This window comes from Grus americana, chromosome 6, assembly GCF_028858705.1.
Source record: "Grus americana isolate bGruAme1 chromosome 6, bGruAme1.mat, whole genome shotgun sequence".
In the NCBI taxonomy this organism is placed as follows: domain Eukaryota; kingdom Metazoa; phylum Chordata; class Aves; order Gruiformes; family Gruidae; genus Grus; species Grus americana.
The window spans coordinates 15,980,102-16,006,933 of NC_072857.1; the positions used below are offsets into that span (position 1 = coordinate 15,980,102).

General features: G+C 42.2%; 1 protein-coding gene across 1 annotated transcript in view; it reads left to right on the top strand.

The window, feature by feature from the left end:
- Positions 1–26,832, top strand: part of GYPC (glycophorin C (Gerbich blood group)) — a 58,906-nt gene that overhangs the window by 15,466 nt on the left and 16,608 nt on the right. The window contains exon 2 of the mRNA XM_054830307.1: positions 7,999–8,184. Within this exon, the coding sequence (XP_054686282.1) occupies positions 8,151–8,184 (34 nt within the window). The 5' untranslated portion in view covers positions 7,999–8,150. The remainder of the gene's footprint in view (positions 1–7,998; positions 8,185–26,832) is intronic.

Below are 26,832 nucleotides of genomic sequence, written 5' to 3' on the forward strand. Positions count from 1 at the left end.
TCCTGGGCAGCTCCTTGATTAAATAAGGAAGAAAACTATTTCTAAATAAAGCATTGCAGATTTCACAGTGAAGTATGTACATATCAGTAGATTTTGCTTGCAGCACATTACAAGAAAGGAGTAATCGCTACATATTCTCTTTCAGCATCTCACCTTTTACTTGCAGTGTAATGCCTACCATGTCTAACAGGAACACAGGGATGCTAAAAAGTAGATCCACAGGAGTGTTGTAGAATCAACAGCTAAAATTTTCAACCACGTTCATACATGTCATTTAAATAAGTTTCAAGGAAGTCTGTGACATTGTATCCAGAATGAAACATTTGGAATCTGCATGATAACAAAACAAAACTTATTGTATAATTTAGTCAGCAAAAGCATTCATTGTGTGTCCCAGTGCCTGATTAGTCGTGAGTGGGTCTGGTGAACTGTTGCAGTTGGGCTTGTTGCCATTCCAGCATGTGCAGTTTGAGAGGTTTTTGCTTTGTTTTGGGTTTTGCAGCTGTATATTTTTCTCCTGCTGAACGTCAAAAATCTTGAAGTAGTGCCAATCAGATACAGCTGAATTGCCTTTGCTGCAGTAAAAAAAAAAAAAAAGATCAGCATGCAATTTATTATTAGAATAGACGACTCTAAATTTTTACTCCCATCACAGCAGACAGCTATATCCATTTTTGTATAAAAACTTACTTAGCACAAATAAAAGGAACAGCAGATTAGCTGGTTTTAAGACCGTATCCTATTTTAGCTGGACTCACTGCGCAGTGGGCCTCAAGGATAGCCACATCCAGCGCGTTTAGCTGCACTTTGGGAACACTTTCTCTCCCACTCCCTGTACAAAGCTTGCAACACAAATTTATTATCAGTGGCTTAGGAACCTCACTTATGTGAGATGAATATTTAACTGTTTGAGAGAACCATAAACTACCCTTAAGCAGGGGTGGATGAATTTCCTTTAAAATTAAAAGGAAAAGTAAGGCACCCTCTTGTGTCTTGTTAAAAGACAGTGGGGAATCACATGTCTAATGCTTGGGTTTGGCTTCAAGAGTCCTCCCTGGAGCTCTGGTTTTACACTCAGTTTCTCATCTGCTTAATTCCTGTGAATAGTCTGTTGAAAGCAATGGGAGGAACTGTGTGCAGGATGTTAGTAAATCCAGGCACATGACTGCACTGGGAAGACATACGTGTCCATATAGCAGGGGTTAAAAAACATGGGGGCTTTTATGTTTTGTTTTCCTTAGAGTACACCAGTGAGCAGGTAAGAAAAAATAAGTTTACAGCAGGATTTTAGCCAGGGCTCCCCAGATCCTATGTCTATTGATTTAGGAATTGTTTAGAATAAGATTAATTAAAAAAAACACCAACACCCAACCGCCCCCCCCAAAAAAAAACCAAAACAACCCAGCACTACCAGAATAAAAGTCTTCATTGCTTTGGGAGCTTCCAAATTTCATCTTTGTGGCCCTAAGAGATGCCCTGCATGCAGGATATGGCAACCATTTGCCACTTTGGGAATGGTCTCCAAGAGCCTAAGGATTTGCAAACACTACAGGCAGGGATCAGAGGAGAACACACCCTGAGGGAGCTTGGGAGGACCCAGATCTGTCCTAACTGCCTGTAAGCCCTTTCTTCCCGCTGCAGTGAATTATTGGTGAGATTCTAATGAACTCCATTAGGATTGCTGACTACGTCTTCGAGTTATTGAATTAATCACTTAACAAAGGAAGCAACTAGACTAAGTCAGTAAACACAAACATCTTCATGATTGCTCAGACAAGTTGCAGAATGAAAGAAAAACCATGCAAGTTTAAGGTTGTTTTAAAATAAAAACAACTAATATGACATGACTCATCAGAAAAATGAAGTTCGAGCTTCCTTTGGGCTAGGAATTTTGTGGAGTTATTTTTAAAACAGTGATAGGAGCAGTGCTAAGCGACAGGGTCTCAGGGTCATCACACACATCCTCATGGTGCCCTAGTTTCATTCAATGTAACTATGCCTTTATCACATGCCAGCTTTGTGCTCAAATAGTGGGTTGAAACTCTAAACTCTGCGCTGAAGCATCTCTGCTTTTATAATTAATCCAAGGCTATGGAAAGCAGTCTGATAACCAAAGTGAAGACTGTTACAACATCAATATGATGAGGAAGATATCTAGCACAGTAATTATAAAGTGTGTTTCTAAAAATTAGCAGGACAGCATTAATTTGGTAGGATAAGTACCTCTAAGTAAATTTAGCCTGCAATCCTGCATAGAGACTGCCAGTTGTGGATTGGCCAGAGGTACAAAAGAGAAAGAGAAGAGAAGAGAAGAGAAGAGAAGAGAAGAGAAGAGAAGAGAAGAGAAGAGAAGAGAAGAGAAGAGAAGAGAAGAGAAGAGAAGAGAAGAGAAGGGAAGAGAGAAGCAAGACCCTTTTGCTCTTGCACTTACAAAAGTAGTCTTAATCTGATGCCTTTTTCTCCAGAGATGATAGTACATGCAGGCTAAAAATGAGATCAAATACCTCAGTGATATTACATTTCATGAAATATCATCTGCCAGTCTGACTGTGCGGCTTCATGTTGCTGCAACGTGGGAAGCAGATTCAGGAATGGATTTAAAGCACACATACTTATATACTTATCCAACACCTTTGTTGGACATACCCCAGCTACTGCTTTGGTCAAAGCATTCACACTGTGATTAGAAAGATCTCAACTTTGAATATGTCCCACCCGAGCCTGATCCATCCAGACTACAAAGGGTAGAAAAGAGGCTGAAGCCCTTGCTGAAGTACAGAAGAGATTGGGATCCAAACTCCCAGAGAACTCAGGCAGAGACAAACCCGGATGTTACAAAAGGACAGTCCAGATGACGGACAGGAAACCTTTGAGAGAATTTTGACCTGCGCTTAACTAGTAGTGAAAGCTTAATTTAACACTTGGGTAACAAAACACGCCAGGCTCCGCAAGCATCAGGACTCTTGATTTTCAATTTTCCATCCATTTTGGAGTTATGCAATGACCTAGAAAAAAACAACTTATTGAATTTATGCTACAGATAATACAGTTCCAACTATGTAATCATGAATGATGGTTTTCAGTCAAACTGAAGGTCTAACTACACCAGATCCCCTAGGAACGATGACTTCCACTGTTTCTGCTTTGTGTGAGCAAGTCTTCCCTTTGGTTTGTTTTAAAGTTTAGCATGATTATTTTATTTATCTTTTAGTTCTTTTGTTATGAGAAATCTATGTACCAAAGCCTGCTCTCAGATTTCTTTAGCTCAGCAAGAGCTGATAGTATGATTCACCGCCTCCACATCTCCCCAGTTTATGTTACTACTGACCCAAATGTGCACTATCAAACAGCATGTCAACATCCTGTTGACTGGTCTAGAGTACAAGCAGATGACGTGCTTTCCAGTGGTATCAGGTATTAGACTGGAGAGGAGGCAGGAATCAGCGGCTCTAAGGCATCCTGTGTGATCTTTGGACACGACAACATTATAGATAGCCACAGAGAATCTGCAACACTTTGTCCACTGTGCTCTTGACTTCACCCATTTTCCCTCCATATGGTGTCATTAAATAAACAACAGTTCATGCACAGGGCCATAGAGAAGACGTAGAGTCTCCTTATATTTCCATTTGACAGAGTGATGGCATGTTTTGAGAAGGATTTCTATTGTAGTGACACTGAAGGTTCCCCTGAGTTCACAGATACCTTACAGACACAAATGGAAAAGAACCTGCCCCAAATAAACTAACAGCCTAAGCAGGGATGTCTTAAACACAAACAGGCACACTACATCTGTTAGCTGCAAATACATGTGAGATAAGGCAAAGCAGAGGGTACGCTGTGTTCCAGGGATAGGAATATATCCCAAAGGTTCAACTGGAAGTCAGAGGGGTGGTAAAAAAAAAAAGTTGCATGCCTGAGATACAAAGTAGGAAGGAGAGTTGATCTCTTATCTCCAGAGTAAATCCTTCTCTTTTGGCATTATGTGAAGGTTAGGAACTTGTTCAGTAACAATTACTGCTATGACTGCCGACAGAAAATTCCTGCTCTGTGCCCCAAGGATTTCACAAGCTAGTTGCACTTACAGTCACTGGCAGCATAGGGACCACATAAAACAGGAGTTACTCTAGCATCACAGTCCATCCTGGGTAATAACTCTACTTTGATCCCTTTTCCATGGCCACAAAGGTTTCATTCTCCATTACATTCTCCAGACCTGAGTTAGCTCACACAGGGGATGGGTAGTCTATGACCAGTAATCCCCACACTCCTCGCACAAAAATAAATGGGAAACAGGAAGGAAACAAGAGGATTGAAGTCAGGACTGAAGACCCTACCTCACAAGGTAACAAATAAATAGACTATTATTCCTTCCAGAGATGGAGAGGAAGGTAATCAGTAGAAAATGGTATTTCACAAGGTGTCCAGAGCTAAATGCCTTCTTGAAGCACCTCTCATATGAAGTATCCCTCCTTCAGAATTCGGCCTAGCTTCTGCTGCACCATAGCTATATCTCTCCTTGACCTGCAGAAAGTCTTCAAAGTTTGGGATCCATCCCGACCACACATAGCTGACCAGCCTGGTGTGTTTAACACAGCCTGAAGTGTGTAGCCAGAAGAGGAGAGGAGAAAGCCACCACCGTCTCTCACACTAGCTGACCAGGTGACCACGGCACACAGCCTGGTGGGATACACCGCTGGCTCATGCAAATGTGGCCATTAGTATGGGCATGAGATCCATCCTGAACTCACAAACAGGCAAGAACAGCTTCAGTTGCTGCTACATCCTCTCCTCAAAGGTCCAGGTGATGGATCCAAACACCATCTCCAAGGCTGGGAGGCTGTGTAGGATAGACAATGAAGGATATTACCGAGAGATTTCCTCTCAGCTTCTTTCAATCTTGCTACAGATTTTACAGGCTGACATTACAGATTTTGCATTATGTTTTGTCATAAAAATCCAGCAAAGACAGGGATTTCTAGTCTGATGTCCTATTGTCGTCAGGCATAACTCCCTGAAAAGAGACTTTTTCCTTTGGCTTATTTATTTATTTTCCTTTGAGTGCAGCCTAAACCCTCCCTTCCTGTTGGGAACAACAGCAGCAGCACGTGGCATCGGCTTGCCCAGCCTGAATGACTGTGAAATATCATTTATCTTAGAGCAAGATAGTATCAAAGAGAACAACCATGTGTGCCTGACTATGAATGCATTACATAGCTGTGGTTAAGAGGAGGGGGCTAAGTTGCAGTATCAGAGGCAAAAGGGGTCCCACTTCTGAGCTAACACTCTTGGTCCTGAAAGGACTGTCACATCTGAAAGCACTACTGAGACAAAAAGGGAATTTTGGTTCCCTTGCTCAAAAAGCCACCCTAAGCTTTCAAAGGTTGGAGATACAAAAGTATTCACCAGGGCAGGAAGCTGATACTTCTCCTGTAGGTTGATGGGCACATGGTGGCCCCAGAAGATCAGGTAATTGGCTGATGAAAGCCACACAGCTGACACACACGCTTCCCAGCATATCTGTGTTACCCCACTGTTCCGGTGGATCCTGTATGAATGCCACAGCCCTTAGACAGGACATGCTTTCAGCTACCCCGGTGTTATCTTCACCCTTTCGCCATTTGGGGGGCTTTTTTGCCAGAAGCAACAGCTGTATTTAAAGTTTAGGAAAGTGTTCAGGCAAGCTGGAAATGAACAATTAATCCCATATTTTCCCCATCACCACCCCACTCCCATTTTTGCCTCTGGGTTCCTTTGGTGGCTCCCGTCCCCCAGGGGTGGCCAGCTGAAGGTCAGGGCAGGAAGAGAGCACTGGGCTGCTCTTTGTTCTGTGACCCAGTCTCAGGCTCTCCGGAAGCATGCTGGGCTGCGTGGAGCTGTCGTGCTCGCTTCCCTTTTCAACCTCACATATTTCCCATTAATGATGAGTGGGAAAGGTCAAGGGGAGTCTCTTTTATAGCCTGCTTGAGGGCAAGCAACAGCCTTGGGACATGGCACTCTGATTTCCTGGGAATCACAGCCTATTCAATAAACCAAGAAAGAAGTCCTAAGAAAAGTGAAGATATCAAGGTGTTAAGGGGGACTTTCCCATGTGGGCTTGGTTCTGCCAGAATCCTTTTATATAAACTTGGGTATAACTCTCCCAGTGATTTTGGTGGTAGGAGAGTAGCCTTAAAAAGAACAAAGACAGATGCAGGAAGTGTTGCATAGATGCAAAGAGGTTACGCACTGGGAGCTAACTGAGATCAGTTTAGGGGAGCCCACCTGGTTATGTGTATGCCATTTTGAGTAGTCCACCACAAAACTCCCGGGAAGTGTCTAGACCACTGGCACTAACATAATGAAGGTATCAATACCTTCCATCCTTTAATTCAGCTGCAGTTGAGAAGTCTTTTCACGACAGCAGTTCTGAAATTTCTCAGGGATCAGTATGATGAAAGATTTAAATGTAACAACTTTGCCTGACAACGATTCTCATGCCCCAGGACAGAAAACCCCAATTTTACCTGTGAATATTGTACGTCAAGTATAGAAAAAGTAACAGATAACATGCCCATCATTTTTTTCATAGAGAAGCTACCTGGTGTAAATCCATGTTGTGCTATAGAGTTGCAGCCAGTGGAGCAACGTCAGGAGTTTTTGCTATTATTTTTCCCTCTTTGTTTTGTGCCTTGCTTTGCTCTGTCTATCACTAAATGTTCCAGGGCTCTCTACCACGAATCCAGAGTGTGGAAAATGCTGACCAAAGTTGTTTGCTGTATCTGTGCTCACAAACAAGCTGTTATTTGTCGTTGGCATGTAAATAAGTCACTGTTATTTCCATCCTATGGCTGTTAAATAAATACTGTTAACCAACTCCATAACATTGATTTCTTGTAGGAGGTCACTGAGATGATTTCACAGAAATATCCTGCGACAGTTTTGCAAAACAGGATGAGTCTCAGGCTGAATTTCATGACTGGTTTTTTCCACTTCCATTCCAACGGTTACTGTGCTTTTGCTGTCACAGGCGGGTGGTTAATCCATTCTGGCTCACAGAAAACAGGACCAGGCTTTGTCCACTCTTCTTAGTGTCTAAGACATATGTGTTACAAATTACTTGGATTTTGGTATGACCTAGAAGTCCTAGCCCATGTCAACCACAGGCTGACTGTGTATGCACGCTTACAACAACTACATACTGCTGATTGCAGTATAGCATGCTGATAGCCAGACAGATAGCTTTAAATTATAGCAATATAAACAAGGGAGCTGGTAGCCTCGTCCATGCTGAAAAACTTGCTGCTGAGTATGAGTAAATTACGTCATGGAGATCAATAAATATATCCTATTTATAAACAACGCCTGCCTGCAGATTAAAATAAAAATACCAAGACTAGGAGGAAATCAGTTGTATCATCTTTATTCTACAGATAAGAAACTGAGGCAGAGATTAATTGCTTTGCCCAAGGTGCCATTAGAAGCCTGTGTCAGAGCCAGGACTGGAGTAACCTGTGTGCCTCAGCCTGTGCCTCAGCCACAGGTTCCTCCTTGTTCTGAGCACGGTGTAGATTCACGCTATACGCTGACGTAACTCCTCTGACCCACTAAATGTCATTCTCAATTTTCACCCGTTAAAAGGACTGAATCGGTTAGACTGTGAGTGTTAAGGATGCTGCTGGGCAATGAAAATTGAAAGCCCTACTTTTGATCTCACTCACCGATGACAGGCATTTTGGGAAGGGAGTCAGCAGCAAGTTTTGCACTTAAAAGAAATAATAACAACAGTGGTGGGTAGGGGTTTGGGAAGCGAATCTAATAGGTGCGTCTAGATTTGGCTAAGAATGAAAAGAGCGTTTTCTTTCCACTGGTTGCTGGCTAGTAAAAGCAGAGGGGTGGAATACATCCAACTTGCAAAACTTGAAAACAGTTACTGCTATCTGCAAATGGGTGCCCCTCCCCGCTCATGTGAGCTACACAGGCAAAAGAGAATGACACATGTGCTGTTTCCTTTTCCAGTTGTAAAGGGGTCAGGAGCCAGGCAAGGAGAGCCCGAACAAGAGGAGCATTTTCCTGGGCTCTTCCAGCTGTTCTGTTCAATCCCGCCGTCGGTTCTGAGCAGGGAAGAGAGACTGTCAACACAAATAAGGCATTTTTCAAAGGCGTAAATTATGAGTTACCAAAACAATACGACATCTCAACCACGTGAGTACCCTTATCCCCCTCCTCCTTACAATAAGAGTGGATTTACCACGCTGCTGCTTAAGGAAAAGATTGTCTAATGCGTTGCATATGAAAAAAAAAAAAAAGAAAAACGCCTGAGACTAATCCTGAAAAAAAAAAGTTGTGATGAAACTGTTTTCCTTTTTTCCTTCTTTGTGTTTGCGTGTGCGCGTGTGTGTGAAGAACTGAAATGGGCTCTGCAAGCTCCGGCTCCTGAATAGGACCGAGCAAACTTAGTAACGTTTCCGCCTCAACCCTGGCTTAGAAAAGTTTCATCTGAATGTTTTTTCCCTCCCCCCTGCCTTCAGGAATGAAAATACAGAGCATTTCGAAAGCGTACTGACACTTTTCTAAGATATTAATGGTGCTGCCCAACTCGTGTTTAGAGTCTCAAGCTGTCTGTGTGTAACATGAGACGCAAGCCACAAACTGACAGTCTATATTTAAAGCCACAATGCGTTTCTGCTCCTGGAAATTTAGAAACGTAGGCTTAAGGACAAACAAATTAGTTTCTTAGCAAGAGAGAGTATAGGAGGGCAAGTCCTCTGCTGGTGTAATGCTGCATATTGCAGTAGATTTGAAAAGGGAGAATTTGGCCCGAACAGTCCAGTGAGCACCGAGGCTTAACTGCAGCACGGTAGCGTTCACTTTGGGATAGTATTAAAAAGAAAGCGGAGGGGCAGGGGGTGGATTCTGATTTGATAAACTGAGAAAAGTCAATGGGAAAACTCCAAATTTTCAGTGCTGCAATAGCAGCTCCATCTCTATTTTATGGCTTTAGTATAAACTTTCCTGGTTTAATTCAAGACAGTAGTTTTGTATTGTTTCAATAAACTGCCAATAGCAGAATTGTTTATTATACTGTGGTATCTGTAATGAAGGCAGAAAGTACAGACAGTATTGCTGTGAGCTGCCTGTAATTCAGGATTTGATCCAGAGATTGCTGTAAGAATATTTGTTCTGTATGGATGTTGCCACTGATGAGGTTTCCCAAGCTCTGAATGAGGCAAGCTGATCCAGCAGAAATGACACAGTGAGCAGCATCTCTGGAATCCTGACCAGCAATTGCTATTTACCCTGTAGTTCTTTTTGCAAGTTCTAACCAACAAGAAAGAGCAGATGCTAGTTTTATATTATATTTATTCTCTTTTATTCAGCAGTTTAGAATATTATAGTTTGTTTTCTATTGTTTCTATTACAGCTTGTTTTCTATTATTGATAGGAAACAAGCATGCAAGCTAATTCAGGATTCTGAGAGTTTGGGTTTGGAAGAACTAGAGTAAATTACTGCCATTGGTGTTCTCCAAGGATGTGCAGGAGGGTGGTCATGACTCATTGAGGTGCATTTTGCTCATTGTGCAATATCAACAAGGGTCCAGGACCGATCTTGTATCTTTAGTGACAGGCTTGGCCAGGTGACAGGTCCAGGACCAGCTCTACAGTCCTGAACACATTACGAGTCGCTTCTCTGACAGACCCAGGTTGTAAGAGGACCCCACAGAGGGCCCTAGGGTAGAACCGAATGAGGAGTTAGTGCCCTGTGGGCCTTTTGTCAGTTCATAATGAAAAAAGGCTGATGCATCAGGTTCTCTTGTTTTTTTTCAAAATCTAGGCAGGAATTCTCAGCTTGAATCATTTTAAGATCATGTGATTGCCAGTGAAAATAAATGGCTTGCAATCTAGCTAGATGAAGTACTCTGACTGAAAACTAGTGACTATCTATTCTTTATTTGCCCTCATAACTTCCCTTACTGATTCAGACAGGATGTTCCCGTATTTTGTTTCAGTCTGTCTTTGTTGGTTTTTGTTTGTTTGTTTGTTTTTTCCAATTGCATGGATCAAATTTACAGATTAAGAACAAAATTAAATTAGAGGGAAGTCTGACAGTATTGTACTCCTGTATAATGCAAGTTTGGTGCATTTTTTTTATAATGGTTGAGGTTTTGGGGGTAGGTCTTGGGGAAAAGGGTCTTACTTCTTAGTAAAATTGTAGCAATTTTTGCAAGAAACAAGATATTGAAAGATCAGTGTATTGACAGGCACTGCACAGCATGGACAGCAGATGTTTGCCAGAGAATTAGAGTAATTGGGAGAACAAATTTGCTTCATAACCGTAGTGAAAATCTTTGAAATGGGTGTGAAAATGCATGAGGAATCAGCAAAAACCTTTAACTATGCTGAACATATTAATTCTTTGCTGAGTACCTGCAGGTGAGACCACAGAGCAGCTGCTTACTGATGTAAACTGAACAGTGTTAAGTTACGTAATTGCTCATGTTCTTTGCTTATCTCCTTGTATTTGCTTGCAGCTGATAAGGAATTTTTATTCATTCTGTAAATACAGTATGGTCCTGGCAATCCAGGTGGGAGCAGACTACTGTTTCATATTTAAAATATTCAACTCTGTGAATCCTGAAAATGTATTCTGCCTCTATACAGGGATGCCACATCATCTAACCTTGGGCACTTCCATGCCCAGCTCAGCTATCCCATCGCTCTGAGTGGGCTCTTTGTATACTCAACAGAGAGGCAAGGGAGCCAGTAAGTCAGCCTGCTGACGTTAGGCAGTGTGTGTATATTTACTTCATCGTTCATTGTTAATGGACATTTGTGTGTGGCTGGTATAAAATGGAATACATAAGTAAAGAAGTCTGCTACCAAAGCCAAAAATGGAGTTGGGCTTGAGTTTCGTTGGCTCAGATTCAGTATAATATTGTACTGTGAATATATCTCCAGTTCCATCTTTCTTCTTCTTCTTCTTCTTCTTTTTCTTCTTCTTCTTCTTATGATGATGATGATGATGATGATGATGACGACGACGATGACGATTATATACAAAGGATCTAGCCTGACTGCAGGAATGTGAACTTCCCGATTTTTAAATGCATCACTCTTAAATTTTTGCTTCCTCTCACCTCTGCTCAGATGTACAGGCAGTAGCTACCTGACTTATTACAAAATCCAAGGAATTCCACAGGTTTGGGAATCTCTGTTCAGACTGTAGCTTTTGCCCTCTTCCCTTTAGACTGCAGTGACCCAGTTCCGAGGCAATGGGACAACTCAAATGAGGTGAAGGACTCACACAAACGTCACTGGGTCGAAGGTTCAGCATGAGGGGGGGCAGTGATCTATGCAAAGCCATCTTTGGGGTTAAAGGTGTTCATTCCCTTTTGTAAGGTGCTCTGCACCTTACAGGATTTAATCTGTACTCGGCACACTGGGAATGTTTTATCTGGGGACTCATACTGCAAATGCCAGTTGTCGAAGGAATCAGTGGTTAAGGACAGCAGTTTGTGGAGGCTTCTCTTCCTCATCACCTACCAGCAGAAAAGGTCTTCCTTCTGGGTGGGCAGGGAAGCAGTGCAGTCTGTGCTATGTAGAAGGATTGGCCCAAAAGGAAACCAAGAGGCAAGACTGGACCTCAGGCCATGTCCCAGCTGTAGAGAGAGGTAGAGGGTCAGGAACAGGGTGAATAAAGCGAGCCCGGTGAGCTGCGTGCTTTCCATCTGCACCGCCAGCTGTAGTTCAGCAGCAGCCCAGGTGCAAGTTCTCCCTGCCCAGCTCAGAGGAGGTCTCAGCTCCATCGTGCCCAGCTTCTCCACCTGCCGCAATGACAGCTAGGGCTTCTGGCAAAAAGAGTCAAGTACGTGCAGGCTGTCCCCTCCAGAGAGGCTGAGAGCTTGCAAGGGTGGCCCCCAAAATAGGCAAAGTGACTTCCAGCTGTGAATGGTGAGTCTGGGTCTGAGAACAGCCTTGCCCTATCGTTAACTCCTGATGAGATGTGTTTTGGGGCTGCAGACTGGTCCTTTCAACGTTCCTGGAGCTTTACCACTACCTTTCACACAGGGCCTGTGAAAAGCTGCGAATGATCCCTGTAAACATTTAATCATGTTATTCACTGCCTTGGCAATAGATTCGATTTCATTGCCCTTAATCAACAGAAGTGTTTGTCTGTGACAGTAACTAATAAACAAAAATGGAGGCTATTGACTATGAAAATTTTGGTCTTCACTGGTAAACCTGTGAGCATTTATAAGCAAGGAAACCTATGGATTATAATAACCTCTCATTTTTAGCACAGAAGTCTCAAAACGTGTCCCACAAGCATTTATGTAAATCAAATGCCTCTGCTTATATATTTGTCTCCCACCACTGTGCATATGAATTGGAAAATTTGGCTTTATACCCCAGGGCTCTTCCCAACACCCTCATTGCCTGAGATGTTGATGTGAAAGTCTGCACATTGAAAGGCTCAGAATACACCTGAAATTTCAATAATTAACAGCAGAAATGTTGGCAAACCACTAAGCCGGAGGGAATAGGGGGAAATGTCCACCCAAATAGGAGTCTGCTTTTTTAAAATACATAGTTATCAGCATTTCTGTGCACTGTTTTTCACACACACACCAAAAAAAAAAAAAAAAAAAAGAAAAAAAAAGGAAAGGAAAAGAAAAAAAAAGCCAATGATTTACACAGTAGATGTTAAAGATTCAGGTTATGCCTGGTTATGTGCTTAAGCCTATTAGTGTTACAGAATTGTGCAGTGTCTGCATCTCACTGCTGATACTGCTGCACCTTTCTTTCTAGGCTTTTGTGGAATATACCCTGTATCCATCACTGTTCAAATGACCGAGTCCAATCAGCAAAGCCTTTTGTAAAAAGGCTTTCGGGGCTGCATTCTCTAATGAAAGTCTGTTTGTGTGACTGCTCTGTGGAGTGCCTGTCTCTATTGTTGGGAAAGGATTAGTATTCCTATAGCATAGAGGAATTCAAGCCAACAGTGGGATCTGATTGTGCTAGGTGCTGTACAAGCACCCTTTCTTCAAAAGGCTGGTCGACTACATAGAGAGGACAGAATACAGGTAGGAGAGAAATGACTGCTTTCCAGGGGCACTGCGGGGGAGGCAGCTTTTGGCTATGGGAAGGCATTTATAGCAGCCAGGAGTATTGATTCCAGTAGAGCTGGGGCAACGGCTCTTTCCTTCCCACTGTCTAATTTTGTAATGTATGCTTAGGAAAAAGACGTAGCTCAGAAGTCATTTGCTTCTGGCCTATTTGTTTCCCACAGAAAGATCAGAAAACTTTTAAACACGGCGTTTGACACTAGTAGGATCTTCGCTTACATTTTTTTTGCTTCACATCCAATTTGTGATAGGAAATGCATGGAAAATTGGGGGACACCCAGATGCCGCAGTGACAAGAATACATGAACACCTTAGCTGGGCAAGTATTCTGTGGTTCAGAATCACAGAATCATAGAATGGTTTGGGTTGGAAGGGACCTCAAAGATCATCTAGTTCCAACCCCCCTGCTGTGGGCAGGGACACCCTCCACTAGACCACATTGCCCAAAGCCTCATCCAACCTGGCCTTGAACACTGCCAGGGATGGGGCATCCACAGGCTCTCTGGGCAACCTGTTCCAGTGCCTCACCACTCTTAACAGTAAAGAATTTCTTCCTAATATCTAAACTAAATCTACCCTCTTTCAGTTTTACTTACTTCTGGAAGACTTAAGTTCCTAAGTCAAATGAATTTGACAATGTTACCCCAGGAATGAGTTGATGAAAAGTTCACCAGCTGCTACGGATTCTGAAAAACTACTTGGCAAATTAAGAAAAGTGGCATTTGGAGAAATCAGGTTTGGTTTGCCAGCAATTTATGAACACGAATGGAAGAAAGGACTGCCTTCTCTGGATGATTTATTTGTAACTCATAACTCAACTGCATGAAGTAACGATACTGCAACGTTATAACAACAGACATGCAGCTCATAATTTGTAGCTGAAATAAGATCCATACTCCTCTGTTTCTCCAAGAGTCAGCATGATCTAATTCACATATCTCTTCAATGTTAGTGTGGAAATCAAATGCACAGTCTGTGCTATGCTGCTCCCTTATTGCAGATGTACCTTGCACGTGTAGTTTCACCAGTGAGACATCTGGCTAAGTGATTTTCCTCTTAATTAATCTTCTCATCTGCAAAGGAGGCCAGTTTCGCATATCTGCTTCTTTTCTGACATATGTTTCACCACAGGGTTCTTCCTGATGAAGCAGAAAACTTCACTTAAAATCTCAATGGGTTAAACTTGTTCTACTGCACTGAAGTTTTAAAGTGATTTTTTTTTTCCTTCCCTCTCCCTCTCTTTTTCATCTTAGAGAAAAAAATAAATTCAGTTATTTCATGAGGGTCTACCTCTTTCTTCCTCAGATAAGCCCTGAAATGGAGTTAAGCTTTTTATCAGTAAGTTGCAGGGGGGCTTTTGAACACACCCTGAGACAGCTCCATGTTATCTTGGGTGATAAATGCCTATTTTACTGAGGACTGCATGTTTAAAATAGTTTTATGTGGCAGTCCACATTATAAACAGCATGTGTGACAAGGTCACAGGAATGCAGAATCAGACATCAAGTCCTTACATATGTGTGTGTGTTTAGATTTGCAAACAGAGACATCAAACCTAGAAAATGGATTTGAATTCTTTATATCCATACATATATACACAGAGTGTATGTACATATAATATTATGTATATCTGTATGCATACATACATACAGACATACATATATATACACACACCACCCTTTTCACTACTTCGACGGCTTTTCACTAGTCAGACTTCCGGGTGTGGAGAGTTTTATCTCCCTGACCACACCTCTCTTCACAAGCCAATACTCACAAGCTCATGTTTCCCTTTTTACATGATAGTTACCGTCAAAAGTAGGAGAAAAAATGACTACATTTTTGAAGCCTTAGTAGAGGCGTAAACTCAGTAACAAGAAAGCAAGCAAGAAGATGATTTGGGCTATATACAAGAAGTTGGAAAACATTACAAAATATCCTTTTTATATGTATAGTAAAATACATAGCCTTATGCAAACTATCCCTTGCAGATGCCAGATTCAGGTGTCTCTCTGCTGATGATGGTATAGACACTGAATCATTTCATGTATTGAATTTAAGCATCTACAGTATTTGCCTGAATCCATCTTGGAGACCATTACAGGACCCATGTCCCCATAAGCAAAGCTCCAGAGAAAAGCAATGATAATGACTTAAGAAACAAGGAGGAAGTATATGTTCCATATGGATCGAGCTATTTAAAAGGGAGAATCCAGATTAGGAAAAGCCAAGTCTGTGGTGTTCAGGCAGTGAACGGTGCAAGTTTAAACCTCGAGCTGGTCAGGTTTGTGTTCCTCTAGTAGCTCGTCTGTGCTGGGAGAATTTGGTAGTTGCATCTTCAGGACAGTTTTCTAGAAAAAATGATGATTGTAGCATATCATGCTAAAACTACTCTCCTTTGTAAACAGAATACTTACTCAAGAATCAATTAAATCATATGTAATTCTCTGTCCACCTCCATCAATTATGGGAAAATGAATTTATACTGGAATAGCTTTCACAGAGTTGTTACTCCAGGTTAACTTGATCCTTTTGTGTAGGCAAATTTGTTCTCTGTACACAAGAAAAATAACCTTGTTTTCTTTGAAAAAGTATTCTTATTAACACAAAAGCAAGATGCTTCTCAGCTGCTAATGGGATATTTCAAAAATTTCAGTCACTTAACAAGGGGTGAAAAAGCATCTCTTGATGACCAACTTTAGCTAAACCAAGTAATTCTTAGGTAAAACAAATAGCCCATAAATCAGTTAACTGCAGGTGATTAAAGAGTTACATGTACGAATGAGTAGAGGGAAAAAATATTTCTAGTGGATTGTGAAGAGTTACCATAAAAATGTGATCATACAAAAATTCAAGAAACTTGTGTACCTTTTCAAAAATTCTGAAGTATGTTTAAAATGACACTCTGGATTTTTATATTTATTTCTATCTTCTGGGATCTATATGGGTATATTGTTGAATTCTGCTTTCAAGGTTTTCTTAGCATGTATTAGGGCTAGAAATTTACCAATTTATTATGAAATTACATTTTCAGTAGAGTCTGTTATATCCTGAGAGTTTAATAGCCAGCACTCATGAGCTAGCAGAGGTTGTTCTTCTAACAACTGATGGTTCATTCAAGTGCCATGAGCACAGTCCCTGTCCTGTCCAATAGAGAGCAGAAAATTAAATTCTTGATGTATCTGTGATACAAGGATGCTCTCAGAGAGCAGACCAGTCTCTATCATTACCTCTCTCTCACACCTGCCCTCTCAAGTTGTCTAGTTCAAATATCCTCTGTGCCTCCTAATTCTTCCTGTCTGTCCCTTTCTCAGCCCACAGCTAAGTGCTCACATCTCAACATAGGAGAGACACACAGGTCCCAGTTGTTAAATGCTATTTCCTCCCTTGTTTCAAGGACCTTCCACAGTCCTGGCAGTGGGAAGGAAGAAAAGCATAGGCAAGGAAGACATAAATCTTCCTCTGTCATCCTCTGGGCTGAGGCCTTGTTTCCTTTGAGAGTCACTCCCTCTTCCATCTCCCTTTTCTCTTTTCCATTGGTTTCTCTTTGCTTTCTCATCTTCGTGGCTTGCTATGAAACACCACCTTCCCCCTCCAGATCTTTCCTGTCATCACATAGAAATTTTTATTTACAACCTGGGACATGCTTTTTACATCATGGATCACACGATTGGGAGAGTTTATTATTGTCTGTCTCTCTTGAATTTCCATTATTACATCAGTGGACTTTGATTTTTGGACTCCGTTGCACAGAAACCCAATTTTCCCCTCACTGAACTCATTGGAACTTCTTTATTTTAAAGAAACCTATACTACCAGTGACTAATGGCAATTAAGCCCTGCGTGGAAACAGGGGGATATACACAGGATTAGGCAGCATCTCTACAGAAAAAACAGCACAAGGTGTTGGGCAGAGCAGACCAGGAAACAAAACTGCCGTTGAGAGCCATGCTTCCGTTCCGGCTTCCTCTTTGCTTTGGGAAAAGGGGAAGTCATGGGTTTCTCACTCTTTTTCAAAACCACTCAGTGTGCTCTGCATACCCTGTTGCTTTTCCTATTACTCATCCTATTCCTGCCGCAGTCATGAAGAAGAGTGGAGTGAATGGCTTCTGCTAACATCAGCATGGCCAAGAAGAACACCACCAGGTCAGGGAGGAGAATGGTGCTTTGTAGGTCCTTCTTGTGCAGGCTGTGTCCACCTAATGGAAAGGGACCAATTCTTCTGAAACCTTGTTGATTGTCTTTAGCACTTTCCCATCTCCCACTGAGAGGTGTCTTCTCATCCACACCTAGAGTTCAAGCAATAGTGTCAGGAACCTTGATTATTCTTTAAAAAAATGAAAAATCACCTTCTATCTCACCTTCTGTAGAGCTGGATGGATCCGGTCCTTCCAAATACCTCTCCCATGCTGCTTAGTTGCCCACCCACCTCACCGTATCTCCCCAGTTTATGCTCCCTCCTTCTCAAGTTAACCATCCCACACCTTGACACAGGAACCCAGCTCTCATTTCTACTTCCTTGCTGTATAGGGGACAATTTGGGATTATTTCCAAGCCATTACCACAAAGGCAGTGAAGCATGGTGACTTCATGTGGCAAGAGATGGAAAAGATGGTGTTGCACAGCCCCAGAAAGAAACTGGTTTGCTCATGTTTTCCCTATTTCTTCTTAACAAAATACAATCTTCCCCATTGCATAAATGTATCCTTTTTGCTTTGTTTAGTTTGTAAATTCCTCATAACAGAAATCATCTCTCCTTCTACCTCCTTTCTAAACAAAAATCACCAAACAATTATTTGCCACTTCAGTGCTCATGGTAAGGGGCACTGACCACATCCCTCTTCCCAAGTTACCTCATCAAGTTGCTCATTCTGGGCAGAGCTTTAGGCCTCCTGAAGCGTAAAGATAAAATGCAAAAAGCAACCTTAGGTATGACATCAACTGGCAAAGCATATCAAGCTGGAAGGACTTTAGGGTTTTCTCCGTGAAAATATTTTCCCCTTAAACATACTTATTTGTATTCTCTGAGATAGTCTCTAGACTGTGGAGATCAAAGCAAGCTGGAAATCCAGCAGAGTTGTTAAGTGCATTAAAAGGTAGTGTGTTTCAAAGTCACATGCTTGAACATTTAAGCACCATGGAAGCACTGAAGTAGCAGGTGGTAATACATGTAAACATGATTGTTCTAATCTTAATACTTTTCAACTTGTCAAAGACTAACTCTGTGACACAACGTTTGACAAGGAGCAAAAACACAGGATGCTGAGTGCACACACAGACACACAGGAGAGCATAAAACCCAAGGACACAAGCCAGCTTTGAATCTTCTCTTTCAGCCACATTTCTGATCTTGTAAGTCATTTACAGCAATAAGGATGTAGATTTACCAGACTTATGTGGTACCTAGCAAATCTGAGCATGGAGTGAGTACTTCTTGGGAGATTTAAATACAGAAATGTAGTTCTCTGCTGCACACTTTTTCGCCAGGGTAAAGAGTATAAAATGCCATCCACTACAGACTAGTGGCATTTTGTAAATGTCTGCGTATCGTGAATAAATATAATCAGTCTTTAATGTTTCTCACTTAGCAACTGAAGCATTATGGAAAAATTTTCAGGTGGCTTCAGAGAGCTGAAGTGAGACAAAATGAGACTATTTTTATTACTCCTAAAGAAATGAGAACATAATAACTAGAGGTGTCCACCAGATCTAATCCCTTTCCTACCATAACTTTTGATGCAAGTTTTCTGATCAGCTCTAGCTACAAACAGAAAGCTTCGTCACCTGATGTCCTGGCGTGTAAACAAATATTTGACCATTTCTGTCTCCTTCACATTTCTGCAGTGCTTCTCAGGAAATGCCTTACTCAGTGCAAGTTATCATTTCATTGCCGAAGTTGTGCTGAGATACTTGTACCCTGGAACTTGAGATTGCTCATATTGATTTCATTGGACTTTGGATCAGAATTTGCTGATTTCAGATCTTCACTTTTTAATGTTACTCTGCTTCAAATGCCTTGATTTAGCTCAGGGCAGCCTCATCTACTATCACCACAGATTTTAATGAAGGTAAAGTGATTTATCAGTCATAAATAGAGCTCTTGTAGGAACCACTACTGAAGGCAAGGGGTAGTGGGGAGCAAATAAAGATAAACTGACCCTGTATGCTCCCAAAGAAGAATACTTCCTGCTGATTCAAGGTTCTTGCACATTCAGAAAAGATGTCAATGGCTCCTGAGCTCGTTCTCCCTGTGGATTAATGATCCATAAGGTACTCTGTGTACCAAGGAGAAGTAAATCACCCCTCCCATTTTGGCAGACAGGAATGCGACTGGGGAGATAAATGCTTTTGGATTTCTCTGAACTTTGCTGTTGCTTCTCGGTAAAAGATTTCCCCTTATGGAATCCATTAAAATCTGTGAATTTCAGAAAAACTCTTCTTCCTCCTCCCACGTTCTGTGTGAGATGCTTAATCTCTGCATCCTGGGGACATAACCATTTGTGAGCTGGAAACAGCACATGAACCAAGCCCTTCTCCTCTTGGGGTACCTCCTCTGATTTCCTTTCCTTGCAATGAATGAAACCTTTCATTTCAACAGCATCTGACTTGTGTCAGAAGGTTCATGACTGACTGGAGTAACAATGGGGTGGCAGAGATGGATGGAACTGTTTAAAATGTGTCATTGCTAAATAAGTAAGGATCAGATTTAAACACGGGGAGAAAGCAAGAGGAGGTACAACTCCATGACACTGTTTTTAAGACAAAATGCAGCCTGCACTTTTTTCCCCTGGTCCTCTCCATGACTTGCATTTCTTTTAAGGAAAAGGTCATGCCTTCTCTCCCAGGCTGCTACAAGCCTTCCCCAGGCAGGAAGCATATCCTGTGTCCTGTTTTCTCCAGAGGCAAGTAGCAGAGCAGAAGGGAGTATGACTTCCACATTGCTGCGTCCACTGTGCTGTTTTTAAGTGACCCGAGTACCGAATCACTGGATAAATCTCCCTCCCTTTCAAACGTAGTGCAGCCCAGCCCCAGGACCGTGCAGAGTCTGGCAGCTGCTGGAGGTGGTTGGAGGGGGAAATACAAGCTACTCCCTTTGGAGGTCTGGGTGCCTATTTTTGTCAGATATGAAATTGCAGCAGTCATTGGGGGAGGGTGGGAGCACATCTCCTGTAATCAAGGATTGTGTCAGTGATTCATTCCAGGGGAGAGGGGTGTATTTTCCTCATTGAATGAGCAAAATAGGCTTGGAAACTGGAACATCTAGCACATGCCGTTTTCCACCTAAGTGATTTCCTTCACAGCTCACACCCGAGAAGAGTCTCTCAAACCCTAAGGGATCAACCCTCCCCAGTCACACCCTGCATGTGCCTGCGGCACACAGCAAGGTCCAGGACTTGTGGGTAGCTGAAGGAGGTCAGCCAGGGAGATACTGATAAATGTGGGTGTCCAGCTTTGCAATTGATTTTGTTTGCCACTATTTGGCACATTAAGGTAATAGCTTGTGGTCTGTGGGCGTGAGCATCCATATCCCTAAGAGGATACTTCTCCCGCACACTGAACATAATCCCGGGTGAGGGAAAACGTAGCAAGAAATGCGAAATCAGTCCCTTGACAGGCACAAAGCCATGGCATGCTAGCTTTGGCCAAGGGCCGTATCGTTTCCGCAGACTCCCAGGGCACACATATCTTTCTTTCCCATTCCCCATCCTTGATGGGATATTTCCAATCCATCTTCTAGCTAACGGGATTTGGTACCAATTTTTGCCATCCTTTGTTTCACTGCACTGCACAATGAAGCGATGCTGTGGCATTACCAGAGCTGCCAGTGTGTTTCCCTTGGCCCTCGCCAGCTGGCTGTTAGGTTACACCAGTATCAAGAAAAAGAGACTTTCTTTCCCAGGGACATTACCACCTCTTCCCATCTGCTACAGTATCCATGACAAGCGATTGCCAAGGTAGGTTTGATCCTGATGTTGCTGGGTATTCTTGCCTAACCAGGACTTAAACACGTTTTCAGCTCTGCCCATGAAAATGCTGTAGTGAGCGTGGAGCTGATGGTCTGTTAGAGCCAGTAACAGATGCATAATGGAGAGTTAAACACAGGGCAACCATCTAGGGATCTGAGGCATGGGAAATTCTTGAGCCAGAGTTAGTATTTCAGTGTTTAAAGGGTTGCCTTGGGGTATAAAAGCTCTTGCATTTTTCAGGGTTTCTCATATGAAATACTTTAACCTCCTGCTCACATCCAGACTCAGCGCTTGGCAGGACTGAGCCTTACCTCCCCCCCTTCCTTCTTCTTGAATGAGCTCTTTCAACTTGTAGTTCAAGGAATTCAACCTTGGGAGCTCAGCACTACTGAAGGCACAGCTCGTGTCAGGGAGAAAGGCACTCCTCTGCCTCGTTCCCCCAGGTAACCATGGTGCCTCCAGGAGCCAGGAAATACGTGTGGCCATGGCTTTATCCTTTTTTCCCCTCTAACAGCCAGCTATGCAGCAGGAGCCTGCCCCAGCAACTATACAGGCTGTTGCCTGAAGCTATCCATGCAACTCAGCACAGCACAAGGGTGCCGACATGCCTGGCCCCTGTCTGGGAATGCAAGCAGGATAGGGAAAGTGTCTGCCACTCCTTCTTCCCTCCTCATTCAGCGGAGCTCCTACTTGTCAAACAAAAATGTTCAGTGGAAGCGTTTAAGGAAGTAAAACCAGATTGCTGCATATGTCCCTTCTTCACAAAGCATGTGCATATCCTAGGGAACACTTCTTGCTGACTGTCTCCTAAAGGGACTCCCAAGAGTAAAGAAGCCAGAAAGGCAAGCCCTAGAGCTTCTGCCTGTGTGTTTAACTCTCGTGGGGGTAGCCGGGGCAGAGGGAAAGGCTACCACATCTCATTAAAGTAGCTTAGTGAATTTAGAAACATGAGCATTCAGGTCTTATGGAAAAAGGAATTAAGTTTGATAGACAGGCCCTATAAAAGCATGGACTATTTTATCCAGTTCTTTCAGTTTTCTATTCCATCTATGCAGATGGAACCAAAAAATGCAAAAGGGGTGTAGGCTTTACTCCTCTCTGACTTGTAACAGATACATACTTGTGTTGAAGCCTTGCCCTGACATGAAGTACAGCACAGCTCCCCCTGAAATAAACTGCAGCTCACACATATCTCGGGGTGGAACTTGGCTCTTAAACAAAGTTTAATGGGAGTCTGCTCTGGCTGAACTCTACTTATGACTTCATATTTTCCAGGGCTGTGCTAGTGCTGTTGGTTTGTTAATTTTTCTTTTTTTTTTTTTTTTTTTTTTATTCTCTGTATACTAATAGGTGTGTTTCAGTGGGATAACTTGACCTTATGGTACTGTTCCAAAGCAGACTTCTCTGGAGGCAATGGTGAATAGTTTGGGTATATTATGAAAGGGCTTTGAGAAATTTGCAGGCTCTCTCATGAGTGCTTGAGAAGTCAGATTTTTGCAGCCTGTTAGGCAGCATCAACTGGAGAATTAAACCGGCAAGTTGGAAAACAGAGAGGATGGACAGAAGTTATATATAATGATCTTGACAATGAGTTCTTGGTTCTATCATGTTTCTAATATTCACAAAATAGAGCTTTTTGAAGTTTTCACCATCGGCCCAACTGAGCAGTTGGAATGTGTGGGAGATCTCCCACCAACTTCAAAGGGAGCAGAAGCAGTTTAACAGAGAGAGCTTTTGCAAATCCCACCTTGTATGTATACCACTTGCTGTTTCATTTTGTGTGTTGGAACAGTGCCCTGCTACAAGTGTAAATGGGACAGCAGTGACTGCTGCTGCTCCGCTGCAGAAGAGCAGAATCCCTCCAGGCAGGGAGGGAGGTACAGAGCTCTGCCCTGTGGTCCCTATTTTGACAGCTGAGAGTGGCTTTACTTCTCAGTGCATTCCAATATATTCTTACACAGGGAATACCAAGCCCAGCTTTTTCCATGGCCTTCTAGAGATACTGTATTTCAAAGGAGTCACTTGTCTGTGAAAATCTGGAGTTTTCTATTCTGATCAGAGCAATCTAGCAATGAAATCTTCAGCTTTATCCAGCTGTTTTTCTCCTTATGCTTCTCTTTTGGGGGAATTGTTTTTTCTGAGTGCAGATTCACCTGCCCAAAAGACCATTCCTGCTTTTTGCCCTCTCTATCTGCACCTAGCAAATCCCTCCCTGTTAACAGACTGATGAACAGTCAGACTTGGATCAGTTTGCCAATAAGTAAATACCCCCCACCTCTTTCCTTTTGGTGGGCTAGTTTTCTGCTGGATCAGCTTGAAAGGAAAAGGGTTAGGAACAAGAATGCCCTTTTCTGCTGGAATGTAGCAGCCAGCTCAAGTCATAACAATTCACTCACAGCTTTCCTGCATGTATATTTCATACATTTAGGAAAAGAGCAGCCCAAAGGCTTTACAGTAAGTCAAAAATATGTTGATCAGAGAAGTGCCATAGCAAGCATTTGTTGCTGTTGAAAAGTACTAGACCATATTTCTTTGCTTAATGACACGCATTAATCCTCCATTGAAATTGCCAGGGCTGCCCAAGACAAATCTGGCTTTAAAGGTTTAAAATATAGTCCAAACTATAAAAATATAGCATTCTCACCAAAACGTGAGCTGAAAAAACATCTCAGCAATGTCCGTTTGTTTTTTTAAAACCACTAATGACATCATCTACAAGCTTTGAAATGGTCGCAAAAACATACCATTTTTTAAATTGGTGACCGAAATATGAATATTATCCAAGTACCCATTGCTACTTCTGTTTTCAGTCCAGTTTCCTAATGAAATGAGTCTTATGTGTTACTACTATCTGTCTGCTTAATCATCTGTTCATCCATCTGTCACTTCCATCAAGAACTTTTAGATCCACTGACCAGATTTGAAAGAGAAGCAGAAGCCTCAGAAATTATTATCATTCTCCAAGTTGTATGAAAGTCAACATTTGTCTACATAGAGCCATTCAAATGAGCAGTAAAACAAAAAGGACTCCTTGGTAGGAGACCAAACTAAATGGAGTTCTTTTCTAGTTAGGAATGTAGTAGCATCAAATTTTGGCACAGTAAGATTGCTTCCATAAACAGGACTGAAACTTAACAGCCAAAAGCAGAGTGTAAGACGCTATTGAAGCACCTGTAGGAGAGATCTAGCCCTTCTGAGCAGTGCATATTGAAAGCTCTGCCAAAAAGTCTCTAAGACCTAAGGCTCTCCCTCAGCACAGGCTTTAGAAAGGGATGGTTAAGCAATGCTAACAGTAATGGTTGGGGTTTATTTTCCCTAATTATAGACACCAGAAAGCTAGGCTTCTAGTCTAAGCTAGTCTTCCAGGTTTGTTGCTTGGCTGATGGGAAGAGAAATTCCCACCCCATCCCCCAGGACTCATCGCACCTCTCTTGGAGCAGAATGGATCTCCTTGCAAGAAGGCATGTCAGAACAGAACAGAATAGTTCCAGTTGGAAGGGACCTACAACAATCATCTAGGCCAACTTCCAACTAGTGTCCTCTCTGCAGCACCTGTGAAGACAGTTTAGATCACAGACTCCTTTCCAGTAGTCAAACATCTCACCAGGTTGGTTATTAGCTTTCCACCTGGTACTTAGCGTTCATGTTTCCTTAGGAGAGAAAAACATTAGTAATGAATTGTTAATGAATCTCACAACAATGTAAGTCCCATGCTGAAAAACATTCAATGAAGGCTTTTTTCATGTTCAGCTCTGTTAATATGTTCAATATGCTATTTGACAAGTAATGCCAGACAACTGGCCAAAAATAATAGACAAGCGAGACTTTTTCTTTTTTTTTTTTGCCTCTTTTTAAAAATTATTGCACAATCTGTCTAGAATTGCTCAGATGAATGATAGATTCATCAGTAAAGAAATTTTACTAAAATTGCTCAACTCCATTCAGACAGCTTGCACTGGTATGTAAACACCTTTCAGATAATAAAATGTGCTTTGTCTTTTTAAATGGAGCAGATATGCAAAAGAAATCTGCATACTCATTGCAGAATCCTTGGAAGATGAGAAATGTTGTTGCCCTGAGCTACTATTTGCCTTGCAAGTTTCTAAGGTGTTTCAATATGTTTTATTTCCTTTGTTTAATATGTTCAATATTTAAAGCATTTGGAAGATTGTTTCCACTATGGATATGTCCAATAATAATATTAACCTCATCAGCGTTCCAGAAAAGATCTCTGTGTCCCTGAAGAGCATATGCTAAACATCCTGACATTTCCACCTGCAATGCTTAGTAGACAGTGCCTTAGGCAAGCACTGGTGTATGAGCTGGATGTAGCTGAATACAATTCATATCAAATAAGCTAGGGGAAAGGGCACAGAGAGCTCCTGTTTCCAAAAACTGTCAGCTGTCAGACTGCTTTGCTACAAAATATTAGAATCATAGAATCATTTAGGTTGGAAAAGACCTTTAAGATCATCAGGTACAACCATTAACCCAGCGCTGCCAAGTCCACCGTTAAACCATGTCCCTAAGCACCACATCTACACATCTTTTAAATACCTCCAAGGATGGTGACTCAACCACTTCCCTGGGCAGCCTGTTCCAATGCTTGATAACGCTTTTGCTGAAGAAATTTTTCCTAATATCCAGTCTAAACCTCTCCTGGCACAATCTGAGGCCATTTCCTCTGGTCCTCTCACTTGTTACTTGGGATAAGAGACCAACACCCACCTGGCGACAACCTCCTTTCAGGTAGTTGTGGAGAGTGATAAGGTCTCCCCTCAGCCTCCTTTTCTGCAGGCTGAACAACCCCAGTTCCCTCAGCTGTTCCTCATAAGACTTGTGCTCCAGACCCTTCACCAGCTCAGGGGGCTGAGTACCCTGAGAACAACTGTCTTACTATTAAAGACTGAGGCAAAGAAGACATTAAGTACCTCAGGCTTTTCCTCATCCTTTGTCACTATATTTCCCCTTGCATCCAATAAAGGATGGAGATTCTCCTTAGCCCTCCTTTCGTTGCTAATGTATTTATAGAAACATTTTTATTGTCTTTTACTGCAGTAGCCAGATTAAGTTCTAGTTGGTCTTTGGCCTTTCTAATTTTCTCCCTGTATAACCTCATGACATCCTTGTAGTCCTCCTGAAAATATTGGTGGTGGGAATGAGACATAAAGGAATAAACCTGCCCATGTTGGGAAAATGCTTATACTCTTCTAAGGATGGTAGCCTGGCACTACATTCTTTGAATTGTCATGATAATATCTTTGTGCATAAGTGCAGGCTTTTGCCAGGTTCCAGGTGATTTCTAGATGACATCACCTGTAATTTGATCATATCACCTGTAATTTAAGGACAAGGTCAAGCTTTTTCATCTCAAAATGAGAAATGGACATTTATCAACCTTAATAGAATAATGGCCATGTTTCTTTCCTTGCACGTCAGTGTTCGTTACAAGTTTTCTGCCAGCAATCAGTGAACACTCTTGCTTTTGGATTTATCTTTGCCCTCTAAATCCACCCCCAGCATACACTGGCTCCCTCCCATAGCAGCTCCCCATGGGGAGGGAAGGCACCTTGCTGCAACTCCTCTGGATCTACCTGCACGATGTCTGGGAAGCATGTGGTGACTGGAGAACTGGCTGCTGCTAAAAAGAGCTTAAAATTGCTGAGTCCTCACTGCCTTTCCTTCACTGCTGGACTACTCTAGTCTCCCTTTTCTTTCCAACCTACAGTTTTCACAAAAATTGAGACGAAGTGCTTATCTTT